The sequence below is a fragment of the Papilio machaon genome, chromosome 11 (genome assembly GCF_912999745.1).
Source record: "Papilio machaon chromosome 11, ilPapMach1.1, whole genome shotgun sequence".
NCBI classification, from domain to species: Eukaryota; Metazoa; Arthropoda; class Insecta; order Lepidoptera; family Papilionidae; genus Papilio; species Papilio machaon.
In genome coordinates, this window is record NC_059996.1 from 1,771,850 (window position 1) to 1,795,286 (window position 23,437).

At 32.6% G+C, this 23,437-nt stretch overlaps 1 protein-coding gene across 3 annotated transcripts in view; it reads left to right on the top strand.

Annotated features, from left to right (window-relative positions):
- Positions 1-23,437, top strand: part of LOC106708926 (leucine zipper putative tumor suppressor 2 homolog) — an 88,862-nt gene that overhangs the window by 33,399 nt on the left and 32,026 nt on the right. The window contains exon 1 of one of the 3 annotated variants that reach the window (XM_014500538.2): positions 5,761-5,987. The exons of the other annotated variants lie outside the window; for them this stretch is intronic. Within the exon in view, the coding sequence (XP_014356024.1) occupies positions 5,970-5,987 (18 nt within the window). The 5' untranslated portion in view covers positions 5,761-5,969. Of the gene's footprint in view, positions 1-5,760; positions 5,988-23,437 lie in introns of those variants that run through there. 3 annotated transcript variants of the gene reach the window in all.

Here is a 23,437-nt window from a genome sequence, read left to right on the forward strand (position 1 = left end):
GAACAATTGAAAAATTGCTCCATAGATGTCGATCTAATAAAGATCGCTGCCCATTAGCCGACTATTCAGATGCCATAGAGCTTCAAAAGAGTTTCTTTCTGTTGGCAACACTGGCGACCCGCCATTATTCCGCTCCCACAATGATGGTAACACTTTTGTGCTTCCACAATGGACCATTATTCATTTTGCGGTGGAACAAAATATTTTTGACAGACGATTTTCTTTACCTCGACATAATAATCTAATAGTAAAGAAAGTTCTTACATTGTTTCGTTCCGGTTTTAGTTCTTTTTGTTTATTGAATTCCTTTTAAAAGTTTGACGACAGATTAAATATTATGACTACGCCGTTCGAATTTTGTAATGTTTTTGAATAGCTGCGATTTTTAGAGATTTATTCTGTGCATTTCCAATCAACATTGTATTACGTTCGATTTTTTACGTTCAATTTCATGGACAAAAAATTTGAAATGACTTAATTTTTGTGTTATTGTAAACGTGTAGTAAATACTGAATTTCTAACTCGATTAAACAAAATTAAAAAGCTCTTAAAGTTTCTTCTGTTTTAAACATGTTTATTTAATTCAACGTTATCTATTCCGACATAGAAACACGTATTAGCTAATGTAAGTTACACTTTTTGATTAATCTTCTACTTAAATACCATCATGGAGACATAAATATAATGTCACCAAAGATGTCAGGTCAAGCGTGAAAATCTAGAGACCATTAAGTGGGAAGCCGGAAATACACCCACGTGTGATAAGTGTCACCTAAAACGATCTTAAGGTCGGCTTCCATGATGCGTGATTCTACGACCACAGACAGCTATACATAGACAGGTACATGAAAGAAACTGTAATTCACGACTTGTTACCACTTAGTAACAAATAGTTTGACACTCCCGTACAAGTAGCTTTTGTTTCCTTTCGTTTGGCTACTGAAGGTTATTAGAGTTTGTTTTTGTTGGGAATGTCCCGACCGACCAATAAAGACCCGAAGATACCGACACGCAGAGGGTACGACACGGATTGCTACCACTTTAGAATCACGTGCTGTGGAAGCCCTCCTTTATACGAACTGATAGCAATACAATTAAATATTTTAGGATTACGTCATCTGAGCGGTTAAATAAAGCTGTTTAGTGAAACACGTATTCCGTGGGTGGGACTTTTGATACTAATGTTAATTCTTTAGCAGATGTATAACACAAAAAATATAAACGAAAAAAACAGCGATTGACAAATATCCGGGTGACAAACTTAACAGAAAGCTTATAATTTTAATCGTCACCGGTTTACTTAAATCTGCTTTAACATGTCTGTGAACAAGATTTCTTTTTACGAATACTAACTCTATTCCTATGCCTTCCTATTACTATTGGAAAAAAATAACATGTGTTTCAAACGCAACAACAAAGGCGATGTTCTAAAGAATAATTTACAATCAGACTGTTTGTATAAGAAAGAGATTTATATGTAGAAACGTGCTATAAAATCCAAGATCTCCTAGGAATCCTACTAGAAAGATAGATGAATGGTAACGCTTAACGGATGTTGATGAAATTTGACCCAGATGTAGAACATAGTCTGGACGAACTCACAGGTTACTTAAGTTATTTTAATTCCGCACGGACCGAGTCGCGTGCGCCAGTTAGTTAAGAAATAAGTGTTTTTAAAAATAAGTTTATATTTATATTACAACACAATTATATGTAAAAGCTCTGATAAGAATAATTAATGTGTCGAAGCAAACGAGGCGATTTGTTTCTATACAAGTTTAACTTTAGAAATAAGAACACATTTCTACCGCACGGCAAAAACTTAACTTGTTCTATTTGTTTATAAAGCATTATCTAGCAATAAATGTGCTCCCCTGTATAATCTCAAGCCATTTGTTCGACGTATCGTTCGCTCGATTTGATATTAATGGCGAATGTAATAATTCTATGTTAACGGTTCAATATACATTTTTTTACAACACTAATTATGTTTTCTAGTGTTCAATACCACTTATTAAGTCAAGAATTTGTTATTATTGAGATGCTTACATATTACATTTTGACATACGAGTATACAATCTCAAATAGTCGAGGGAAAAGGTGATTTTTGTATTCTTGGTTTCTCTTCTTTTCGTTATTTAATACCACCCTTCTCTTCTTCTCAAAACTGTAATGTCCGTGCTTTCTAAAAAAATATAAAATAAACTGATGCATCTTTTGTCAATGTGGCAAGTTTAAATAAAAAAGTAAAAAAATATCTTCATTTGTTTTACTAAACATAGAAGAATAATTTAGATCTTATAATTTTCAGCACAAACACATGTTTTGAGACGTTATTAGCTTCCAATATTGCCTTCTGAAACGATCATGTCGCCATTTAGATCCCGCTCGCTGTCATGTGACGTCGTGACAAGAAGTCACGAATTTTTCACATTTCGACATCGCCGATACATGGTCCATACATCAGCGGTGACACGTCGCACTTACATCCTTACAGTCAGTATCCACTGCCGAAGAACTTCTATAAAAACATATTGCCATCCCTCTCATTCTACATTGAAAAAATTGAGATCACACTAAGTTCTAATACATGTATTTCGGCTGTAGAAACTGACGGTAACGTAAAACCCGATAGAAGTCTCAAACTTGTAATTGCTCGTAAATATCCCTGTATTTATATCGTTATAAAAGTAGATTTATTATTTATAATCCTTATGTTCTAACTTTCAACGGTGCTATAAATAAAGAAGATACGATATTATAATAAAAAAAATGTTTTCATTTTGCAAATAGAACCTTTTTCAACCAATGTGAATGTTACATTCGAGGACAGTAATTGGTCTAATTTTCACTTGGAAGCAAATTGACTGAGACAAAAACTCGCCTGCTTCTGTTAAAGATTGTTATTGTTAGTTATTAATCAAAAGAATAAGAAATAAAAATAGGTACTAAAGAAATGTTATCCAACGAATTAAACAATTGTATGTTTAACGTACATATAATAAAATCACAATAGGAATTCGCGTGCTATTCAAATCAATGGAAGACAAGCATTATCAGCTATTGACCAGCAATAAAGTCCATTAGCACATCTAAGGATGCCCAAAGGCGGGAATCTGTAGAAAGTTGTCACAAGAACCGGATTAGCGCGAATTCGGCCGTCGCGAAGCCCCGCGTTGTGCACGTGTGAAAGACAACTTTTTTTCTGCCAAAGATGTGATCCTCGAGAAAGTACTGGCCTTTTTATCCAAATATGGCGTAATGAAAAACATTATTGTTGTATCGTCTTGCAACGAGTCTTGGGTTTTTTTTTTAACATTAATGGCAAAAACACAGGTGTTTTTAATACATTAATAAAATCTATATTTTCATGTTGTGAACGCCATCAGCGGACATCTCTCCCATTTTTAGTTTGTAATTAATAAATTGAAAAATTGCAGCGGGCTTTTTACAATGGGATGTTAGTTTTTTCCTTCTCATTAAAAAAAAGTTTTAAAAAAAAAAAAATTAATGAATGTAGTTAATTTTGTTTTAATCTTTAATACTACATTCTTTGTTCACAAAGTTAAATGGTCGTGTTTTAGTTTTTGTGCTAAAGTTCGGCATCCTTAACCCAAAAAAATCAAACAAATATCAGCTCCGAACGGTTTTTTTTATAAGATTCAGATATCGATAACATTGTTTTTTTCCTAATCATGTTAGCCGCATACTTTTACTAATGAATATCTCTAGATAAAACAGTGTTTTTTCTTAGCGGGTGACTTTAGAATCGTCGCCATGGCGCCATATTGGTTTTTTATATTGTTTCACACGATGTTTTTGTTTTTTTCTTCTTAAATGATAATTTACTGTTTAGATTTATCTATGTTTTTATTTTAGACGTAATATAGAAGGTATTATAGTTATTTGAAGATTAAGCAGACCATCTGAAAAAGTAGAGTACATTATTGATAACTTTTTTAAGATAAAAACGAAAGCCATATATCAATCGAGTATTCAGCCGTAAAATCTTGAAGATTTTTTCCAACATCGAGATATTGAAATTAAACATTTTACAAATACCTTATTTAGAGATAGTTACAAATAGTTTCTAACTGTCTATCGGTCAAGATTGGAATCTCCTTTGTACGGAATAATCGTTGCGTTTCGCACGATTGTGAAACACGACTGGTACAGCGGCCCGCTTTGTACTTTATCCCACAGCTATTATCGCGCACATGCTGATGTATCGATTGTCGTGGGAATTATTATTCTAAATACAAATTTGTTATGCCTCGGAAGGGGGAATAATTCTTAGAAATTGAGCTTGTTAAGATCTTCATCTTCCTATCTAGATGTAAGTATAGTTGTTATTCCGGTACGGTAGACTCACAAATTTTTAATCTTAATCATTGGGCACGAATTTATTATTCCAGTAAAATACGTCACTGAAAAAACAAATTCTTTGAGAATAAAACTACCTACTTATATACATGGACAACATTATTATTAAAAGCTTTAGAAAGCAAATATTCCATATAAATACAAGTTCGTGCTAAAGGTATGCAAAACATTTGCCTGCTCTATATTGCTAGCGGCCAGGGAACTGAAAACAATGGCGTTGCCAACCGACGCGTAACTCAGTGTAACGTCGTTGTATGCAACTGTATAACATAACTGCTTCTTTTGCAATAACGGAACGCCTCTGCCGCGATCGGTACCTCCCCAAACCATAGATAATTATACTCTACAGTCGTCTCAGTGTTGCTGATCTTTAACAGAATGCAACTGTCAAAGTCGTTGTCTTTTGTTTTATGGTATGCGAGCTATGGTATCTTATATTCATACATATTCACACGTGCTATAAAGTACTGTTGTTTAAAATCTGTACAAATCAAAAAATATAAATCTCAACCTTTTATATTTTTTGCAATTTGATTAAATCAATTGTCTCAATTCGATACCGCAAGAAAGACAAAATTACTTCGCGTATTGTACGTATACCTGACCGGTTCTATGACAAATATGTTGAATGGATACTGTCGACGAACTCCGTCTGTGATAAAAAAAACATTTCAGACCATAGATAAAATGCTGGCCGTTGATACCCAGAAGAATGCTTTTTATTTAATCAAATTCTACGAAACGGTAATTTAATCATGTTGCTTATTTTGATTTCAGATAATAATATTATTTTTATCAATATAATGGTGCTTCAATCTATCTTTTTACAATACCTACACTTTTAAAATGAAAATTTTCTGTGATCAGAAGGCGAAACGAATTACAGAGTTCAATTTATTTCGACAATTTCAATAATATAGATTAAATATCTACTTTATATTAAACACCTATGGCCCAAAGAAATATTTTTTATTTTAAAATAAAATAATATTAATTATAGCTAGAAATTTTGTAATTACAGTTTATCTATTATTTTTAAACTTAATAAACAGGTATAAAAATAAAATATGTCATGTGAATATCTCAAAACTGGATTTTGTAGACATTGTAGGTTTATAGGGTAATAGAGAAACGTATATCGGAACCGATGGGGTCAGGATGTTCGGCGACCTCCGAACTCGAATGCTTCATTGAGCATGCCAGCTGAGTCGCCCATTGAGGCGCTCGCGTCGCGGCTCAGTGCCGGTTCTGAGCACGGTGCGCGACACACGCGCCAGCCCTGGCTGTCCGAAACAAACACCTCTGCCTTTTAATTTTTTTAAAACGTACGACGCTTGGCGGGAAGTTTGACATTACTTTTTAATTGATGTTTTTTATTTACGTTTCGTTTCTGTTAATGAAGTGAAAACAATTTGATAACTTATATTCATTTTGTAGTTTTAATATATTTTTTAAAATAACGGACTAAATGACCTCTTAGGAAGTGATTTTTTTACCGCAGTATCATAAACTGGTATATTGTGACCAAAGGAAATGTGCAGTTTGTGAACAGTCTGTCTAAAAACAAAACAATCTTAAAGTTCGCGATGACGTCTCTTTACGAGGTGAGTGCTCGACATTTAAACGTTGGTTAGGCATTGTTTTTGTTGTGTAATTTCCGCCGCAAAGCGAATAACTTCGTTTTTTTTATAATTTAAGTAATTGTAGTCATTGTGTGTAATGAAGACCTTCAAGTTAGACGTTGCAACTACAAAATTATGGACAACTTTTTGTAATTATAAACAAAGAATAAAAAAGGTATTAATACGTATTTTGTTTTTTAATTGTTTAGTAATTTAATGAGGAATAGTGCAGAATCCAGATTGATATTACAATACCACATATCAATTACGTGACAAAAAAAGAAGTTTTTACAATTAACGATTACGAGGTAAAACGTTTGTTTTTTGTTTTGATACAACTTTAAATCTTACTTAATATTATAAATGCGAATGTTTGTTTGAAGATATCTCCAGAACGGCTCAACGTATCTTGATGAAATTTGGCATAGATGTAGATCATAGTCTGGAAAAACACATAGGCTACTTATTATGTTTTTAATTCCGCACGGATGGAGTCGCGGGCGACAGCTAGTTCAATATAAAATAATTCAAACAAACGTTAAAAATAGTCTTGCAATCGATTTATGTTGTCAAAGATATTTATAGCGCGTGAGTTATAAAGTTTAAAAGTGTTGTAACATCGAGCAATAGATATTACAAGCGTCACGAATCGACAATACATTATCGATATACAACAAATGTCACACTTGTCTATGACACGCTGTTAGTAATGCTCTCCAATAATAACGAACACTTGGAACAAACCACTTGAACTACACTTGCTAACTTAAAATGTGTCAAGTGTTCTTTTTATCAAAAGTATAAGCTCGCAAAGAAGGCTTTTATCCATATCATTATGTTACAACACCCTTTTAGATCAAGGGATTTAATGTAAAATTGTCTTTGGTGAGAACCTCTTCCCCTTGGGGGGGATGTTTGTTAGAAAATATCTCCAGAAGTCTGCATAGATCTCGATGATATTTCCTAAAGAGGTAAAACACATTGTGGAACAATAAAAATGCTGCCTATGATCCCGAAAATGTATACGGTTCCCGTGAGATAAAATTGATTTAAATATTTTCTCAATAACTCCGCAACGGTTCAACACATCTTATTGGAATTTGGCACAAATATAGAACATACTCTGGAATAAAACATGAGATAATTATCACCTTTTTAATTAAATTTTACTCATACGACGTCACGGGAAAAAGTTAGTTTGTTAAAATGTACGATGTCCGTGATACAATCCTCATCATTCTGAATCCTTCTCCAAGAATTGCGTTTTCTACTGTTTCAAGTTCCAGATATAAGTATGAATTTAAAAAATAACTCATTAATACAAATTGTGAGAAATAAATAAAAAAAAAGATTGTTTTAAATGAGAACAAAGGTGACTATGAATCTGGTTAAATATTCTAGCGCTGACTAAGATGAAAGGCTTCTTTGTTAAAGATCGATTAAGTTTCTCACAGAATAAACGATAACGCTTGTTAACATCAGTATGCGATGAGTATGAGAACTGTGATGAGAATTGAAATATCAACCTTTCTATACTGTTTTTATTAGATTATTTATATTATAATATTAGATTGATATTATCAGTCAGACCTTAAGTAATACAGTGATCTGTCTTAAATTACAGTAATACTACTCGAAAATCCTAATTCATGTTAATTAATTTTCTACGCAAGTATACTTAAACTATTTATTAAGCGATGGTGCGAAGCTTATTTCATAATAACTTTTGTTGTCACGTGTACTTTCCAATTGTTGAGTTTGAATATTGACTCGACTTATTATACAGTAGGTATGTCCATACGTATTTATACTGTGACGTCTCCATTGCCTTGTTAGTTGTTTGTACGGGCTATTTGCTTAATGCAACGTACACCTGCATCGCGTTCCCGGTTTCTAAGGGCTTCATATTTTAAAGTCACGATAACCGTGAGATTGTACAATTTAAAATCTGAAGATCACGGATAGAAACTTTGGGTTTTCTTGCGTTTCAGGTAAGACCGTTTGAATCAAAATGCTCTAGAAATAAAATATATGCATCTGCTATTTTCATACTCTTTACGTATACGAAATTAAAAAAAATAGAGCAGCGATAAAAAGAACAGAACACCGAACTGTTTTTTTAGTATGCGCTTAGGTGTTCGTTTCCATTTTGGACTGTCCTTATTTTCTTTGAAACGTTAACACCCATTGGTGCACGGAGAACATCAAAATAGCAGATGTCTAAATACAGAACAGATCACGTTTCGTTCGGTTTCCAGTTTCCTGGAATTAATTCCAATTCTAATACAAGAGAAATACACATAAATTTAGAAGTTTTAAATTCAAACAATTACATCATACGCAAACATCAAATAAAAACGTTCTATTTGGACCTTTCGTATAATCTACATTACATACAGTTGATAACTCCCAACGGTCGGTTTTAAAAACACGTGATAAATATAACAAGGAACGTTGTTTGGATCCAAATATTTGTTGTTTGCAAATCGAATATATTAACCGCCTTATCAATGCAGAGTCCGTTATGTTTGATATCGAAGACCGTTGGTACAAATATTGGCTTTAGATACGTGGGTTTGGGTATTGGTGATCAAACAGTATTATATTCCTGTCGATGGTTGAATTGAATGACACATCTGCCGCTTTATTACTTACTTTGATTAAATGAAATGTATTAAGTTTGTTCAATTATAGCTTGTTCAAATGTGTCTTTTCTGTATCATGATTTGTCAGTTTTCACTCGGATTTTCACTTTGGTTTTAGTTTATAACAAATCTTTTGCATTATTATAAAATTTGTGGTAAAATAGGCACAACAAGCTTTTTTTGTCAACCACATCTGGCTAGTTCATGATTTCTTGCTGATGTTGTTGGTATAGTTTTTAAAGATTACAAAAACATCATTACAGTGGGTAAGCTCGATTCACCTTGTACTTTCTCTCGACAAAATTGTGATAACATGTGCCGTACCCCTCATTATTCGCAATACGAAAGCTCATTGGCGACTTTCACTCTCGTTTTATGGTTACCATTACTTGATCATTATACACCTATTTACCAACAAAACGTTCATTAAATTGATAACGTTAGTTTGCAAGAAGGAAAGTTAACGACTGACTTCCGATAGAAGTATTGAACTTACTATTACATGTTATATGTTTATAATGTAATATAATTATTAAATAATAGTCTTTAGATAATATTAGTGTGTAACTAGGTATGTTTTCAAATGTATGATAAAGATTCTTTGTTCTGTAATTGTAAGTCTTACTCATCGACCTTATTAGGTATGTTACTCGATTTGTAGAACGTCCTTTCTGTTGCGCATAGGTATAATATGCTAAGAGCAATAGAGACAGTTCGGTTATAACACTTACGATTGGATCATTATTTTATGTATCTTAATAGATTCTTCTTTATGATTATAGGTTAAATGTTTATTCTACTTTCCCGCGACTCCTTTAAATGATGTCTCCATACATTATGAACATAAAAATCATTAATCTTATCAACCTTAAAAGCTTCGAGTGTTGCGTCATTCATGTTACTGTCGTACTATACAAGTACCATCCGAGAAATATGAGTAAATTGTAAGTGCATTTTATTATTACTTTTGAATATTTATGTATACGGATGTTGGAGACTTAACGACTTGATTGCTTGTAATTTCAACTTAAAGTTATTAGTTTCATATCAAACTTTTATCATTATTTCGAGTCACAAACAAACTTAAAGTTTAGAAGATTCAAATATGGAACTCTATATGTTCAATGTAAATGACTAGCTTTCGCCCGCGACTCCATCAGCGCAGAAATTAAAGAAAAACGTAATAAGTAGCCTATGTGTTCTTCCAGACTATATTCTACATTTGTGTCAAATTTCATCAAGATCCGTTGAGCAGTTCCCGAAATACCTTCAAACAAACATCCATCCATCAAAACATTCGTATTTATAATATTAGTAAGATAATAATCAAATAATAAATAAGAATAGTAGTAAAAATTTGCATTGACACTAACTTGAAAATTTTTATTACAGTCGTAATACTTGTTGTGTTTATAATAAAAGCAAGGAAATAAATGTACATTTGTCGACTACCGTTTACGTTAATTGCGTGTCCAATGCATTTATTAAGTGGCTGCTGCATAGTTATGTAAGATTCCGCATCAACGCACATATAAAGCTATAATATAGTTAAAATACGAGCAATATATGTATCAATAGTCAACGAAGTGGTCACATAAGATGTTATAAAATGCCTATAATGTGTGATAATTTTATTAAGATTAGCAAATCTAAAAATTACATTTCATTATATTACAAACTAGCTTTTACCCGCGACTCCGTCCGCGCGGAATAAAAAAAAATAGAAAACGGGGTAAAAATTATCCTATGTCCGTTTCCTGGTTCTAAGCTACCTGCCCACCAATTTTCAGTCAAATCGATTCAGCCGTTCTTGAGTTATAAATGGTGTCACTAACACGACTTTCTTTTATATATATAGATAATCAGATTTTAGACAGCCAGGATTACAAGAGACAAGGTAGTAAACTCTGATTTTACCCCTTTGTTTTTCATTTGTATAAGCAATTCAATTTGACGGTGACATAAACAAATAGAATCCGATAGTTTCTGAAACTAAAAATCTTTGTATCAATCATATCATCATTATCTCTGACAAAACAGAGATAACAATGTCTCAGAAACCCACGGTATATCAGTTAAGTTGTATCTTCAGATGTGGTTTGTTTGTTACGTATGTCTTCTGCGTGGTTATAATGTTATCTGATGACGGAATGCTACCCGTTTGTGAATGACTCCAGTGTTGCCCTGCGAATGACTCACAGTATGACGTCATAGCTTTTGGAATTTAAAATGTTGGTTACATATTTATCAGGACTTTATATTCTTTGTATAGTATCTTAATTTCTAACTATACAATTTTATTTTAACCTTAAAATAATTCAAAAACGCTATAGTTTCGTTGATATAGATTGTGCAAGCCTATATGATTTACTAATACTCGCTAAAACTATTTTTAAAAAGTTTGCAGATTATTAATTGGAAAATTTTGAAAAAAATCAAAAAGTGAATTTAAAAAAAAAATCGTAAAAGTGATACAAATTTAGAGAAACAAATATTCAGAGCAATAAAATCCATAACTTTATGAAATATTTTTTTTTTTGATGGGATTTTCTTGTAGACCAGTGTTATCGGTCTATGAACGTTCAACACAGTGACCTCTATACCTAAAACAACGTCTACTTCCAACCAGTTTTATAGCCATTATTTATGCAATTTAATGCTTTCAGGTCAGTGGGAATTAATTATAAAACGGAATTAGCTTATTAATGGAACAAAACGTTTGAACATTATGTTTTAAATAGGGATGTGCGAATGAATGTCTAACGGTTATGTTGTATGATAAATTATTATTTAAAGTATTATACGAAGTGAAATCGTGTTATAGGAATTCCAATCTGTTAACTGTAGGTGTTTTTTTAATTATATCAGTAGTTTTTACAGATACAGATTTCTTTAAAAAATTCGATATATATTTTTTGTTACTTATCGTATTTTCATTTTTTGTTCTTAATGTTTTAAACTTTTTAAAATTTAATACAGTTTTAATGTTTTTTTTTTTTTTCAAATAATGTCCATCGTAATAACGTCCGTGTGGATTGTATTTAAAATTAACAAAATTTAAAAGCATAACTTGTTACTCTGATCATAAAGTTGATAATCGATTTCAGTTGACAAATGATTGCGCGATAATTATCTTCTAAAACTTTCTTCATACCATTTAACTATATTTAAATTAATAAAAAGGTTTTAATTTAAAAAAAATATTTTAATCTGAGATAAATAACTATGAAAAAAACAAAAAAACCAGTCCATATAGTGATTAAAAATTAGAGCATACACTCCGAGCTTTGTGACTCACCTGACAAAAAACAGCCTTCGCTGAGCAATGAACCTGCTCACAATGGTTCGCATTAAGTAGGCAGATAGGAATTCCGTATATTGCCTATCAAGGCAAATTTAGACATCCTATTTATTATGTATACAAAAATATATTCGATGCGAAACTAGATTAAAAAAATATACATACTGTATAAGCTTTATGATGTTAACGCCTTTTGAACATCCTGTTTGTGAACGTGGGAGCTAGCCTACACGTGACGCTTGACTGATGTTACAGATTACATTTATTGTCTGGTAGATACAAGGATCAATAAATCTAATACTAATTATTAAGGTACAGAAGTTTCATTACCCACTGACAATCGATGATCAACAAAGACAATCAAGTTCAAGTTCTTACGTCCATACAACAACAATGTAATTCACGCCTGTAATCAAAAGGGGTAGACAGACACCACAGACTTTCATTTGGCGCGATCCAAACACACCTCTTTCGCTTCTTCTATCATTATACATCTACGCATAGATGCTCATCGGTTTTAAGTGCTCTTAATACCCTTCATAAGTATTTTTTCATTAATTTAAATGGTATATCTTTACAAATACTAAGAATTCTTATTTTGGAACATCCTTACACTCCTCGCTTCTTTTTTTTTTGGAATTTACTCCTTTTAGCATGTGAATAAACACATCTTGAACATTGTACAAACTATAAGCGGAATGTCTTATTCAGCCATAACTTACTACTTCAGTAGTACAAAAATTACTAATGTAGTTTATTTTATATTTACATATTTAAGATACATAAGATATTAATCTGTCTAGATAACAATCTATCATCGTGACTATATCATTTTAAGTATTAAAAAGATCTGTAACAATGATAGTTAAAATGTTTCTCCTTTAGCCATATAATCAATCTGTCTCATTAATAAAACGGAATCTCTAAATCATTAATCATTTCTCGCAGTATTTTATGTTACCGATCGAAGATTCTTAACGACCAACCGCACAAAAATTGTTTAAATTAAATTAAAAAAATAATAATACAAAAGCGAACAGAGATAAAAATCACATAAAATCATCAGCTGGTTTATATCGGTGTTGTCGAATATCAATGTGTTTGCGCCCACATCGCCTACGGGCCTAAATCGATCACAGAACCTGACATGCGAGAAATTTTATGGCAATGAAAATCGATTGACCTCGCCACCGCCTAGGCTAGGCTTAGAATAGGGCTGTCACCTCTTCGGATTTAACACAATTTCACCGGTCTTACATGGTACACACATACATACTTATGCTTCTAATTTAATAATATTAAAGAAGATGGTAAAAGTTCCATCAAGGATTTTAGCATGACATGTCACTTATAGTCATTTTTTGTTTTGTTTTCTTGATAGTTGCCAGCCCTAGCATAGACTGAGGCTTCACACGTACTTACGCTTCATTAGATGCTTTTTGCATTGACTCATACGTGGGAAAGAGTATTCTGAGCGAAAACAAGTAATATCTTAGAAGCAGGTCTGAGATATATTAAATATTTGTTATTTTTTGATTCGTATCTAGATTTTATGGTAAAATTATTTAATAATTACGTTACGTATATTCTCAAAACAAAAAAAAAATAGTATTGAATAAAAAAAACTTAGGTTGACTTATAATTGCTTAGATTCTTAACATAAAAGTAGATGTGGTTCTCTACATTTGTATGTGGTTTAATTGTTGTATTTCAATTAAGTATTATTCGTGGCCATAATTTCCTTCTTCATAATTACTTCTAATAACTAACATAACACGATCAATGCAATGTATTTTAACAAATCATTTATAATATAATATATAACATTTTTAAATTGGCAAGGACATAAATATATGCAAAATTAGCTCATTTTACGATCAACGCTCTTCCGGTGCTGACGGCCACAAATCACAAATTTAGTTATATCGTTAAAGATTATTCTATTTTAAATTCTAGAATTACGAATTATTATCACAAATTAGACCGGTCTTATAGAATAATAATCATTTATTTATTATTTACATCTATTAAATTCAAATACTCACTAAAACTCATATTTTTTAAATCTTATAAGTATTTATAATTGTCTCTACTTAGTTATTTATTTATTTTATCGCTTTGTCCGGCGATGTTTATTTTAAATCGGATTATTTCTTAAGTTTCTTTGACATATGTTAATAACAAATGGGGTATACGCATTAGTAATTAACCTATCAAATGCGAGAAGTTTCATTAAAATTCGATTTAATTAGTATAGATTTATTTGACAAACAATTTGTATTAAATATATTAAGATAATGAAACCTTGGTACAGATTGTTACCTTATACTCCGTTATGACGCCTCTTGTCTAACGCTTTGAACTGTGACTTCAAGCATGGCTGCCCACACTCGATACAGGTGAGATAGACTCACCAACCGAGACAAAAGTTATGCTAACTATTTCAAACTTTGCGAAAAAAAAAACAAAAAAAAAGTCAATATGGCTTCTTAGCATAGTTTCATTAAACATAATTCTCGTATTTTTTTCGTCACATGTATGACTTGTTAATAAATAAATTAGGAATTTATTTGTACTCATAACCTGGCTATAATAATCTGTAAACACTATGGCCTATAAAAAAGAAATTATCAAAGTTACTGGCCAGTAAACCGTAACGTGCTTAATCAATTTTAAAATCCGAACTTGACCTTCTTGTTACGTCATTGTTTTGTTTAAGCCGCTTGGAGGTGTTCCCGCCTTTTTCAATTTGTAATAAAGTCACGTATGATTACAATAATGTCGTTACACTGATTTAGTCTTATTAAATTTGTAATAAAAACATTAAAGCATTGAAATTAAACTATATTTTATTAATTATATTTTACATAATGCGACCCTCTTAGCACATAAAATTATTTAACGACCCCATTATTGGAAAGATGACGAAATAAAAAGAATCGGTCTAGTTACTATTCTTCAACGTAACTTTATTCTTCAAGGTTTCGGGATCCCTGAAAGTACTGGTCTAGATAATCATGTCCGAGTACTTTCTAATTGACCTTTACTTAACTCCATACGAGTTGAATAGAAATAGCTCATGGCCGGCCACTGCTGGCGGATTTCAGATCCGGCGGTCACGACAAAGCTTACTTAAGTGCTTAATAATTGTTACCTACAATGCTGTAGAGACAAGCTGATAAGAGTTACCTGGCGCCATTGATGGCTAGCTAGTGAGAGGTTCTTGTTTCTATTCTAATAGTCACCCGACAATCTATCCGGTATTTTTAAATAACCTTTTAGAAACTATTATTTGTTTCTAACTTATCAATTATATCATTTGTTTCGGTAATGGAAACTTTACTTAAACAAGATCGAGCAACGTTGCGAGTTTGCATCAATAAAATGTTACAATTTATTTTTAGGGATAACTACGTTTTACGCATGTTCCCAAGACTACTAGGAACCTGTAAATCCTGTACTGATGCCACATTAACCAAAAAAGGAAACTCCTAATTAACAACGGAACAAATAAACCACGCTAAGGATTTATGTACAATAATAATATTTCAGAAGTAAAAAGTTCCCATAAAAACTAGTCTTCAATGAGCACAAACTTGTTTAGTCTGTGAATTTCAACTCGAAAATTTTCTTAGGATTTAACGATAACATTGACTTTTAATTATCTATGCCGCCTAAAATTTTGATAAAACTATAAATTTCTTATTGACGGAAGCTTAATTTATTATATAAGTCGACTATAAAATGTTTTATAGCCGAAAAAAATATATTAGTTATTCTGTCAACGTATGTTCTAAAGTAGAATATTTTTTATTATTGAGTAGGAAGAATAAAAAGTAAAAAAAAAAATATCCAAAAAAGCGTCCAAATAAAACAAAAGCGTGTTCATGTAGGTATCTGTTCAAATGACGGCATTTTTACGCGACAAGAACGGAACAAAGCGTTCGTCGCACGAGAGCCACCGATGCCTGCGAATGAAGGCTTAGTGGTTAAAATTAATGTTTTATCTATAGCTCATTCTGACAACATAAACTGCAACGATACGTATCTTCACAACGAAATGACACGCCGTCACAGAGTTGTCTTCATAAATCTCTCATCGCCATATCTCCCCAAACAAAAGCGACAACTTGAACTCAACTGTACGTCCAAAAGAGAAAACGAACAATAAACATGTATTTATTCGACGCATCATAATTGTAGGAAGCGAGCTATAGAAACATGGAGATGGACTGGAATTCATGTGTTTGTGAGAATTTATTGCGCCTAGAGCGTTGAAGCTTTTGAACATCGAGTTATTTGACGAGTTGTTGGCTATACAGGTGTAAACGATCTGAAAGCTGACCGTGTGACCCACAAACCGTTACACTGAAAGCGCACGCGTCGTTCGCCTTAAGGCTTTGTTCACACGCCTACAAAATCTGGTTGAAGTGTCACTTGTATTTTTTTTTAATAGTTATTTACTTTATTACCGCATTATTTATTGTAAAATATCTAAAAATGATTAATATTTAAGAAAGGTGTAATTTTTCTACCACTGCCATCTTTTTAATCTTACTAATATTATAAATGCAAATGTTTTCATGGATGGGTAGATGGATGTTTGTTTGTTGATCTCGATGAAATTTGGCATGGATGTAGATCATAGTCTGTAAGAACAGCTACACATTAAGTTTTTATTTTAATTCCGCGCGGACGGAGTTGCGGTCGACAACTAGTCATATGTGTCTTCAAAACAACAAGACATTTTTTCCAAAAAAATATCTAGTATTCTGTTCTTTGGAATGTACAATATTATTTGTTCAGTGTGTAAAAGCCTTAAGACAAACACATCGGATCGCATGCGAGATAAGCGCGGTATCTCGATATGTTTTATTAATCAACCTCCTTACGTGGTTCCGCAACAGTACGGCCTTATAAAAAATTATTGACATCACCTCATTTAGGGGGTTATAACTTATCGTCAATTAATTTGGCAGCATACGGAAGTGAATGACCACTTACAATATTCACAAAAATGAGTAAGCAGAGATTATTAATATCTACAATAATCTTACCACTCTTAAATCTCCTAAGATTTATTAGTAGGGGAGCCAAAGCGGGGATTTTTGGATTTACTCGAGTCTGGCAGCATAAAATAAAGAGGAAAGCTGGATCTCTATGGCCCATATTTAGATAGAATAAATCGATTGATAAAATACCTTCAACGCCACAGATCAAGACAGGCCAAAAGTCTTTTACAAATAGTCTACACTAAATGTATCTACAATAGAGCAAATTCCATGTAACATTGCATTTCGGAAGAATGTCACGAAATGAAATTGCATTTGAATATATATTAGAATTTATATGCAAAATACCCGGCAGGAAAACAATTTTTGTTATGTATTTTCGAATTAAACTAGTAAATAAATACAACTCTCTGCCTGTCTCGGAACATAAATCAAGATAATTCTATGCCCGTGATAGTTCACAATAAAAACTTCACTGAAGATTAATCAACGGGCAACACCAAGGATTACATGTTAATACACTTATCTCCACGTATCTGTAGAGATATCACAATAAGACAAAGCCGCATTGGACCACCGAGCGAGTACATTTGCATCGGCCAGTGCTTTGACTATGGAGAAGCGGACTAAGCAAAGAGCCGCCATTTTACTAAATGAATGAATTAAATGGCAATCACACATGTCCATATCACGCTGACATTTAAAATTAAAAACCTCTTTAAGTACGTATATTCATTCAAAATTTTAAACTCTTACACAGAACCAGCACATAATTAAGCAAGTGTAGAACTTAATTTTCGTTTTGATTGGACAGAGGGGAATGCGCGCGCTTGACAGGTCCTGTCTCTTAAAAGTCAATAGCCCAGTATTGCGGACCTGTTGCGTAAGTCCTAGACTCTATGGTAATTAACTAGGCAGTACTTTTACTGGCTCAATACTGTATTTTGTAGACAACTTTATAAAATTTATGAGGAGCAAACAAATTGTTTTAAGGCTTGTGAATGGTAAAATCCATAAATTGATACCTAAATGATGCGAGGCCAAGTTAAATTATATTCCAATGAACCTTCCAAGACAAAACATAATATATTACAACGTAAATGTATTTAAGCATTTATAGATGTAAAAAAAACTGATAGTACTATAGTAACTTTTTTCTTACGTAAACCTATAGCAGAATTCTTTGCGTATAGATTCGTAAGCATATTAATATTTAAGCCAATAAAATGTACGGTTGCTTAGTATCCAGTTTCAATGGTAATAGTATTAAAGTGTTTCGCAGACACGGGATACATGATGTTAATATTACGCGATTAGGAAATTAATCCAGTATAGCGGCTTCTCGTCGCGCAATACATTCGTATTTAACGCCCTGAGCACACTAACGCGAATCCGAAGCGACAATGACACGAAACAGTCGCCTTCGTGTCGTCATTTATGTTAAATTTTGTATAAGTTTTTTGGTGTACTTTACGCTCATTAGAGCCGCTGCAGATATTCGTGCTCTCTGTAGGCTAGTATGAAAGTGGTTGATAACGTTCACACAACAAAAGCAAATCGAAAACGGATCCGCTTTTGTTTCGCGACAAGTTCGGCTTTGACGAAATTCTAAACGCTATTGTGTTGACCTTGCTTATATCGTTATAAAACGTATCCAACGAGTTATTTCACATGAAACTGTCATTAGATTGTTTCAGTGCGCCAACGCATACAGACTACATCATGTCAGAGCGAAATTTATGCTTCGATTCCGCTTCGCGTTCGTACGTTAGTGTGATAGGTGCGTAAGGGCTTTGATTATTCACACTTGTCGACCACCGCATCTGTTCATGTCCAGGCGAGATTACATCGCCTACGCTTTTTAGATTAAGTATCCGCTGACATGTCTATTTGTGCATCTTAGATATGTTTTAGATTAACTGTCGACGGTCGACGGTCTTACACAAACTGGAATGTTATCTGTGTTTTGAAAGTTTTTTTGTACAGTAATACGAATGTATGGCTTTAGTGGTAATTCAAAGTTAGTTTCCAGTATTTAAATGTCAAGAAGTTGAGAAACCGCGTGCGTCCAGACCTATTTAACGCGCTGCTTCCTTATTAGCCAGATCCGGACGCACCTTAGATAATGTTTTTTTTTTCATCGCAATAGTTAGAAGACTAACGCTGAAACGATTTAGTCACACATTATTCACCACTTGTTCCGTTCGTACCGCGTAAAGTACAGATCAAATAGATAGTTTCTACCATTGATATAACTAAGGATGATTGGAAGACCAGAGTCTACAGTGTTTGAGAGGATCATAAGACTGTATGTATTTTATTAATTTTATTATCTTGTATAAATTGATTTAAATAATCTACACTAAATAAATAAATGTTCCACAGCTAAGAAATAAATCTCTACAGCTAATTTTTTTTATTAAAACAATGTATATGTAATTAGCTTTGCTTTATACTTTTATTTATACATGTTTCTAATAACTTAAAATTAAAACGTTATTAATTAGAGATAATAAATTCAGTATAAAAATGGTATACAACAATTAATTAAATATTACAATACTCAATTATTAAATGAATTCACTTTCTACAAGTCCATTGTAAAGGCGTTATTAAAATTATCCATATCGAACGCAACAATAGCAACTTGATGGAAAGATTTCGTCCAGATAAAATAGGCACACTAAGTGAATACAAATTATTCCATTTCGTTTTATTCAAAGTATGCTAGTCCATTAACACTGATGTTTTATACAACCACTCTTACTTTCACCAGCGTACTGACAATGTCATTGTCGAATGACCCGTGATCGGAATTCAATAAGGCTATACTCTTTATCATGTCTATTTTATAGTAGTAGATATTTGATGCAAAAGTATTTTAAAAGAAAGAAACTAACAGCGAAATAATGAATTTAACTCTACTTCTAAATAATCCACGCAATAGTATAACCTCAAACCGAACGTAAATAAACAAAAATGTCAGACGTTCCACAATGACGGATGAAAAGAGACTGCTCCGAGCAGCAGCGCATGCTTCCTTATAAAACCTTTTGTGAGACTACCCTCAACAGTCCTAACACTAGTGCATTTCCACCGATGAAAAAACAGGTACAATTTTGTTTTTTGCAAATAGTATTAGAAGTGAATTTTCTGTCTACCTATTTGGATTACGCTACTTGGGTTCCGAGCGTATTAGAACAGCGTCTATGGTTACCTCTAGTTAAAACACCTACGAGTACTTCTAGTAAACAATAATTTGCGTGAAATCGAAAGTGGTAATTGTCTATTGTTTGTCCTCAATAGATAGGTGTAAAGATTTGATAACCGTTTAATTAACACCCACGCCAACATTTAAACAATGAACGGTTATAAGGTTGTCACTAAAGCGATTAAAATAATTATATTTGTCGAATCATGAACTACGAAATCAACAACTAGGTTCCGTAGCAGTCTACGAAATCGGATTTATCGGATTACTACAAGTAAAAATTATCTATACATATTTTTCTATTTTAAAGTAAGTAGAGCTTATCTCTACGTTATATGCAATCTGTATAACCTCTTCTTCTTATTTTTTTGGCAACCCTGTCTATAAAAACTTCTGTAAAGATTACCGCCCATACAGATTGTGAGTTCTAACTGCAATTAATTTCTGTTAACTATTTATAGACAGTCAATTCTTAACAGACAAGGATTTTGTAATCGTTTTATTGTTTTAAATACCATCCTTAGACGATCGTTGTTTTGTGCCGTCTCTATGATTGATGGCTAAGATTAGAAACGATTTTATAAATTACCGTAGTTATAGAAGATAATGTTCCTAAATACAATATTACATGTTATTGTACTTATTAGCTGATTAGGCCTCTTGTTTGAATGCATGCATATTAAATTAAAAAAAAAAACAACTATAGCTAAATTTAGCTTCTTGATTTCATTGTTGTGATATTTCTGATGTAACTTTTTTCACCAGTGTGGACAATACTCAATAGAAATTGCAAAAGCTATATATACTGTATATAGTCTAGTATATAAAAAGTCTTGCCTTAAACTAGAGGCCGCATAGGCGGAGTTAATAGTCAACCTTTAAGCGTATAAAGTACGGTAATTATTAACAAATCAAATTGACGTTAATCCGTACTCCGGTTACGCCTCAATAGTTTAATCAAAGTACAAAGAACTCGTAGCGGACGTTATTAAGTCTATACGATTGACTTGAGTCGATGTTATTACGAAGGCCGACGCGTATGTAACAAAAGATCATTTGCTATTATATGCCTGAAGTCTAACGCTTTGGCCACGAAACAAGCGTCCGCTATAAAGCATACTTGTGCACTCGACTTTTTTCGCGGTGTTCCAGGTAAAGAAAAAGCGCCCGTTCTTGCAAATTAAACAAAGTACAGATGTTTTGATTAATTTAAAAATAATATTTAAAACCTGAACTGTTACTCTAAATATAGCATAATGTAAAATACGCTATTGCTACAATATTTATCGGTTCAAGCCCAATAGAATATACGAAAGATTGTCGCTTTTAAGATGAAAAGTGGAGACGATTGTACTTACAGCCATAGATAACAACATTAAAATGTTTCCAACAACATAACATTTAAATGTTTCCTGGCCCACATTGGAAGCTTTCGTTCCTTTCAATCGCTTGCGTTGGCTAGTAGTTTCATGGCCCACGCGTTACTGTTGCCGAAACGGTTTACATCTCGAGCGACTCCAATCGTTGTTGCTTGTGTTCACGTCACGACATCTCGTATCGGATCCGTGCCAAGGTCCGCGTTTCGCTAATATGGACTATTCAGACCCGCCACTGTATCACTTAAATAGCACACGACTACATTTTGTTCTATTAGGTCTGCTTAATCTGACTTACAATTCTGGACACTACTATACGTATACTAGATAGAGATACACTTGAATTTATCTTAGAAGAGTACTAAAAGATGTTGAAAGTATGTTGATTGTTTATCTTATATATAAAATTCTCGTGTCACAGTTTTCGTCACCGTACTCCTCCGAAACGGCTTGACCGATTCTCATGAAATTTTGTGAGCATATTCAGTAGGTCTGAGAATCGGCCAACATCTATTTTTCATTTTTTTTTTTAACTGCGCCCGGACGGAGTCGCGGGCGACAGCTATTTAGATATAGAGTTCATCGTCTCACTGAAAAAAAAATACTCAAGGGCAGTATTAAGAGCACACGAAATCGACGTGCATGAACGCGTGGATATATTAATGTAGAAGAAGCGAGAGATTGTGTCAGAGTGGTCTCTGCCTACCCCTCTGAGTAACGGTCGTGAGTTATGTTGTTATTTGTTTCATTAAAATATCAAATAAGTAATGTTTAACTTTCTCAGTTTCTTTCTGAACTTCCATTAAAATTTATCAACATTCTAGAAGTTTCTCAATATAGTAAACTGATTAAAATCCCTTAACTAGTGGTTCTCTATTTAACTTTGATTGGTTAATATTTTAACACACTAACGTTATTAATAAGAGTAAGGTTTTTTCTTCCTTATTGAAGGTATATTTTAAAATTTGATTCAATTCCGCGTGTGTAATTTATAATTACGTAAATTTTATTATTTAAATGGTTACATATTTGAGTGATTTGTATCACGAATACTTCAAATGTTTTATTACGTGGTGTTGTAAAAATGCATTTTATAACTCATATTCAATCAATGTAAATGTCACTCGTTATGGTTCGTTGGATAATTAATTTGATTAAGTTATATTAATTATATTACCTGCATCTGCCATTAAAAATATGTTGCACCATTTCTGAAAAGGTTCTTTACGATTATTTTTTTGTTTTCCCAAGACTTTATAGAGTACGGAGTTTTCTATTCTAAAAAGAGTTGTGTTGGCAATATATAAGGAGAAAAATTAATTAAATTACACGGGAGTAATCAATTTTTCAACGTGTTTAATTTATAATTGCATATTTAATTTGTATTATGTTAATTTGAATTAATTAATTACACTGGTCTGCAAAAAAAATTTTTTTTTCTCTCCTTCAAATGTTATGCAGTTATCTTGTCTGATACAACAATACTGAACATAAATATATCATTCAAAGTTTTCTAGCACATCTATATTCTTTGGGATGGAATTTTTAAGAAAAACAATTTTTTAATATGAAATTTTTATCATTCATTTAATTACTTAAATAACTTAATACATCCAACATGGATGTACACTATTACACAACCTTTAAAACGCATATGACAATATCATTACTAGTTGTTAATCCCATTTTACTTAGTCGTTTTTTTTCCTTTTCATATTTTATAATGGAGTCTCCTGATAAATCGACCAACAAAAATCTGCAAGTATTGCTTCGGACCATTTCCCGTTGTGTCCTCTCTATGTGCAAAATATCGTGATGAAACCTCTCACAGTCTTCATTAGATACTGTTCTGAGATTTGGTGCGAAAAATTTTAAGTGAGAGTGCAA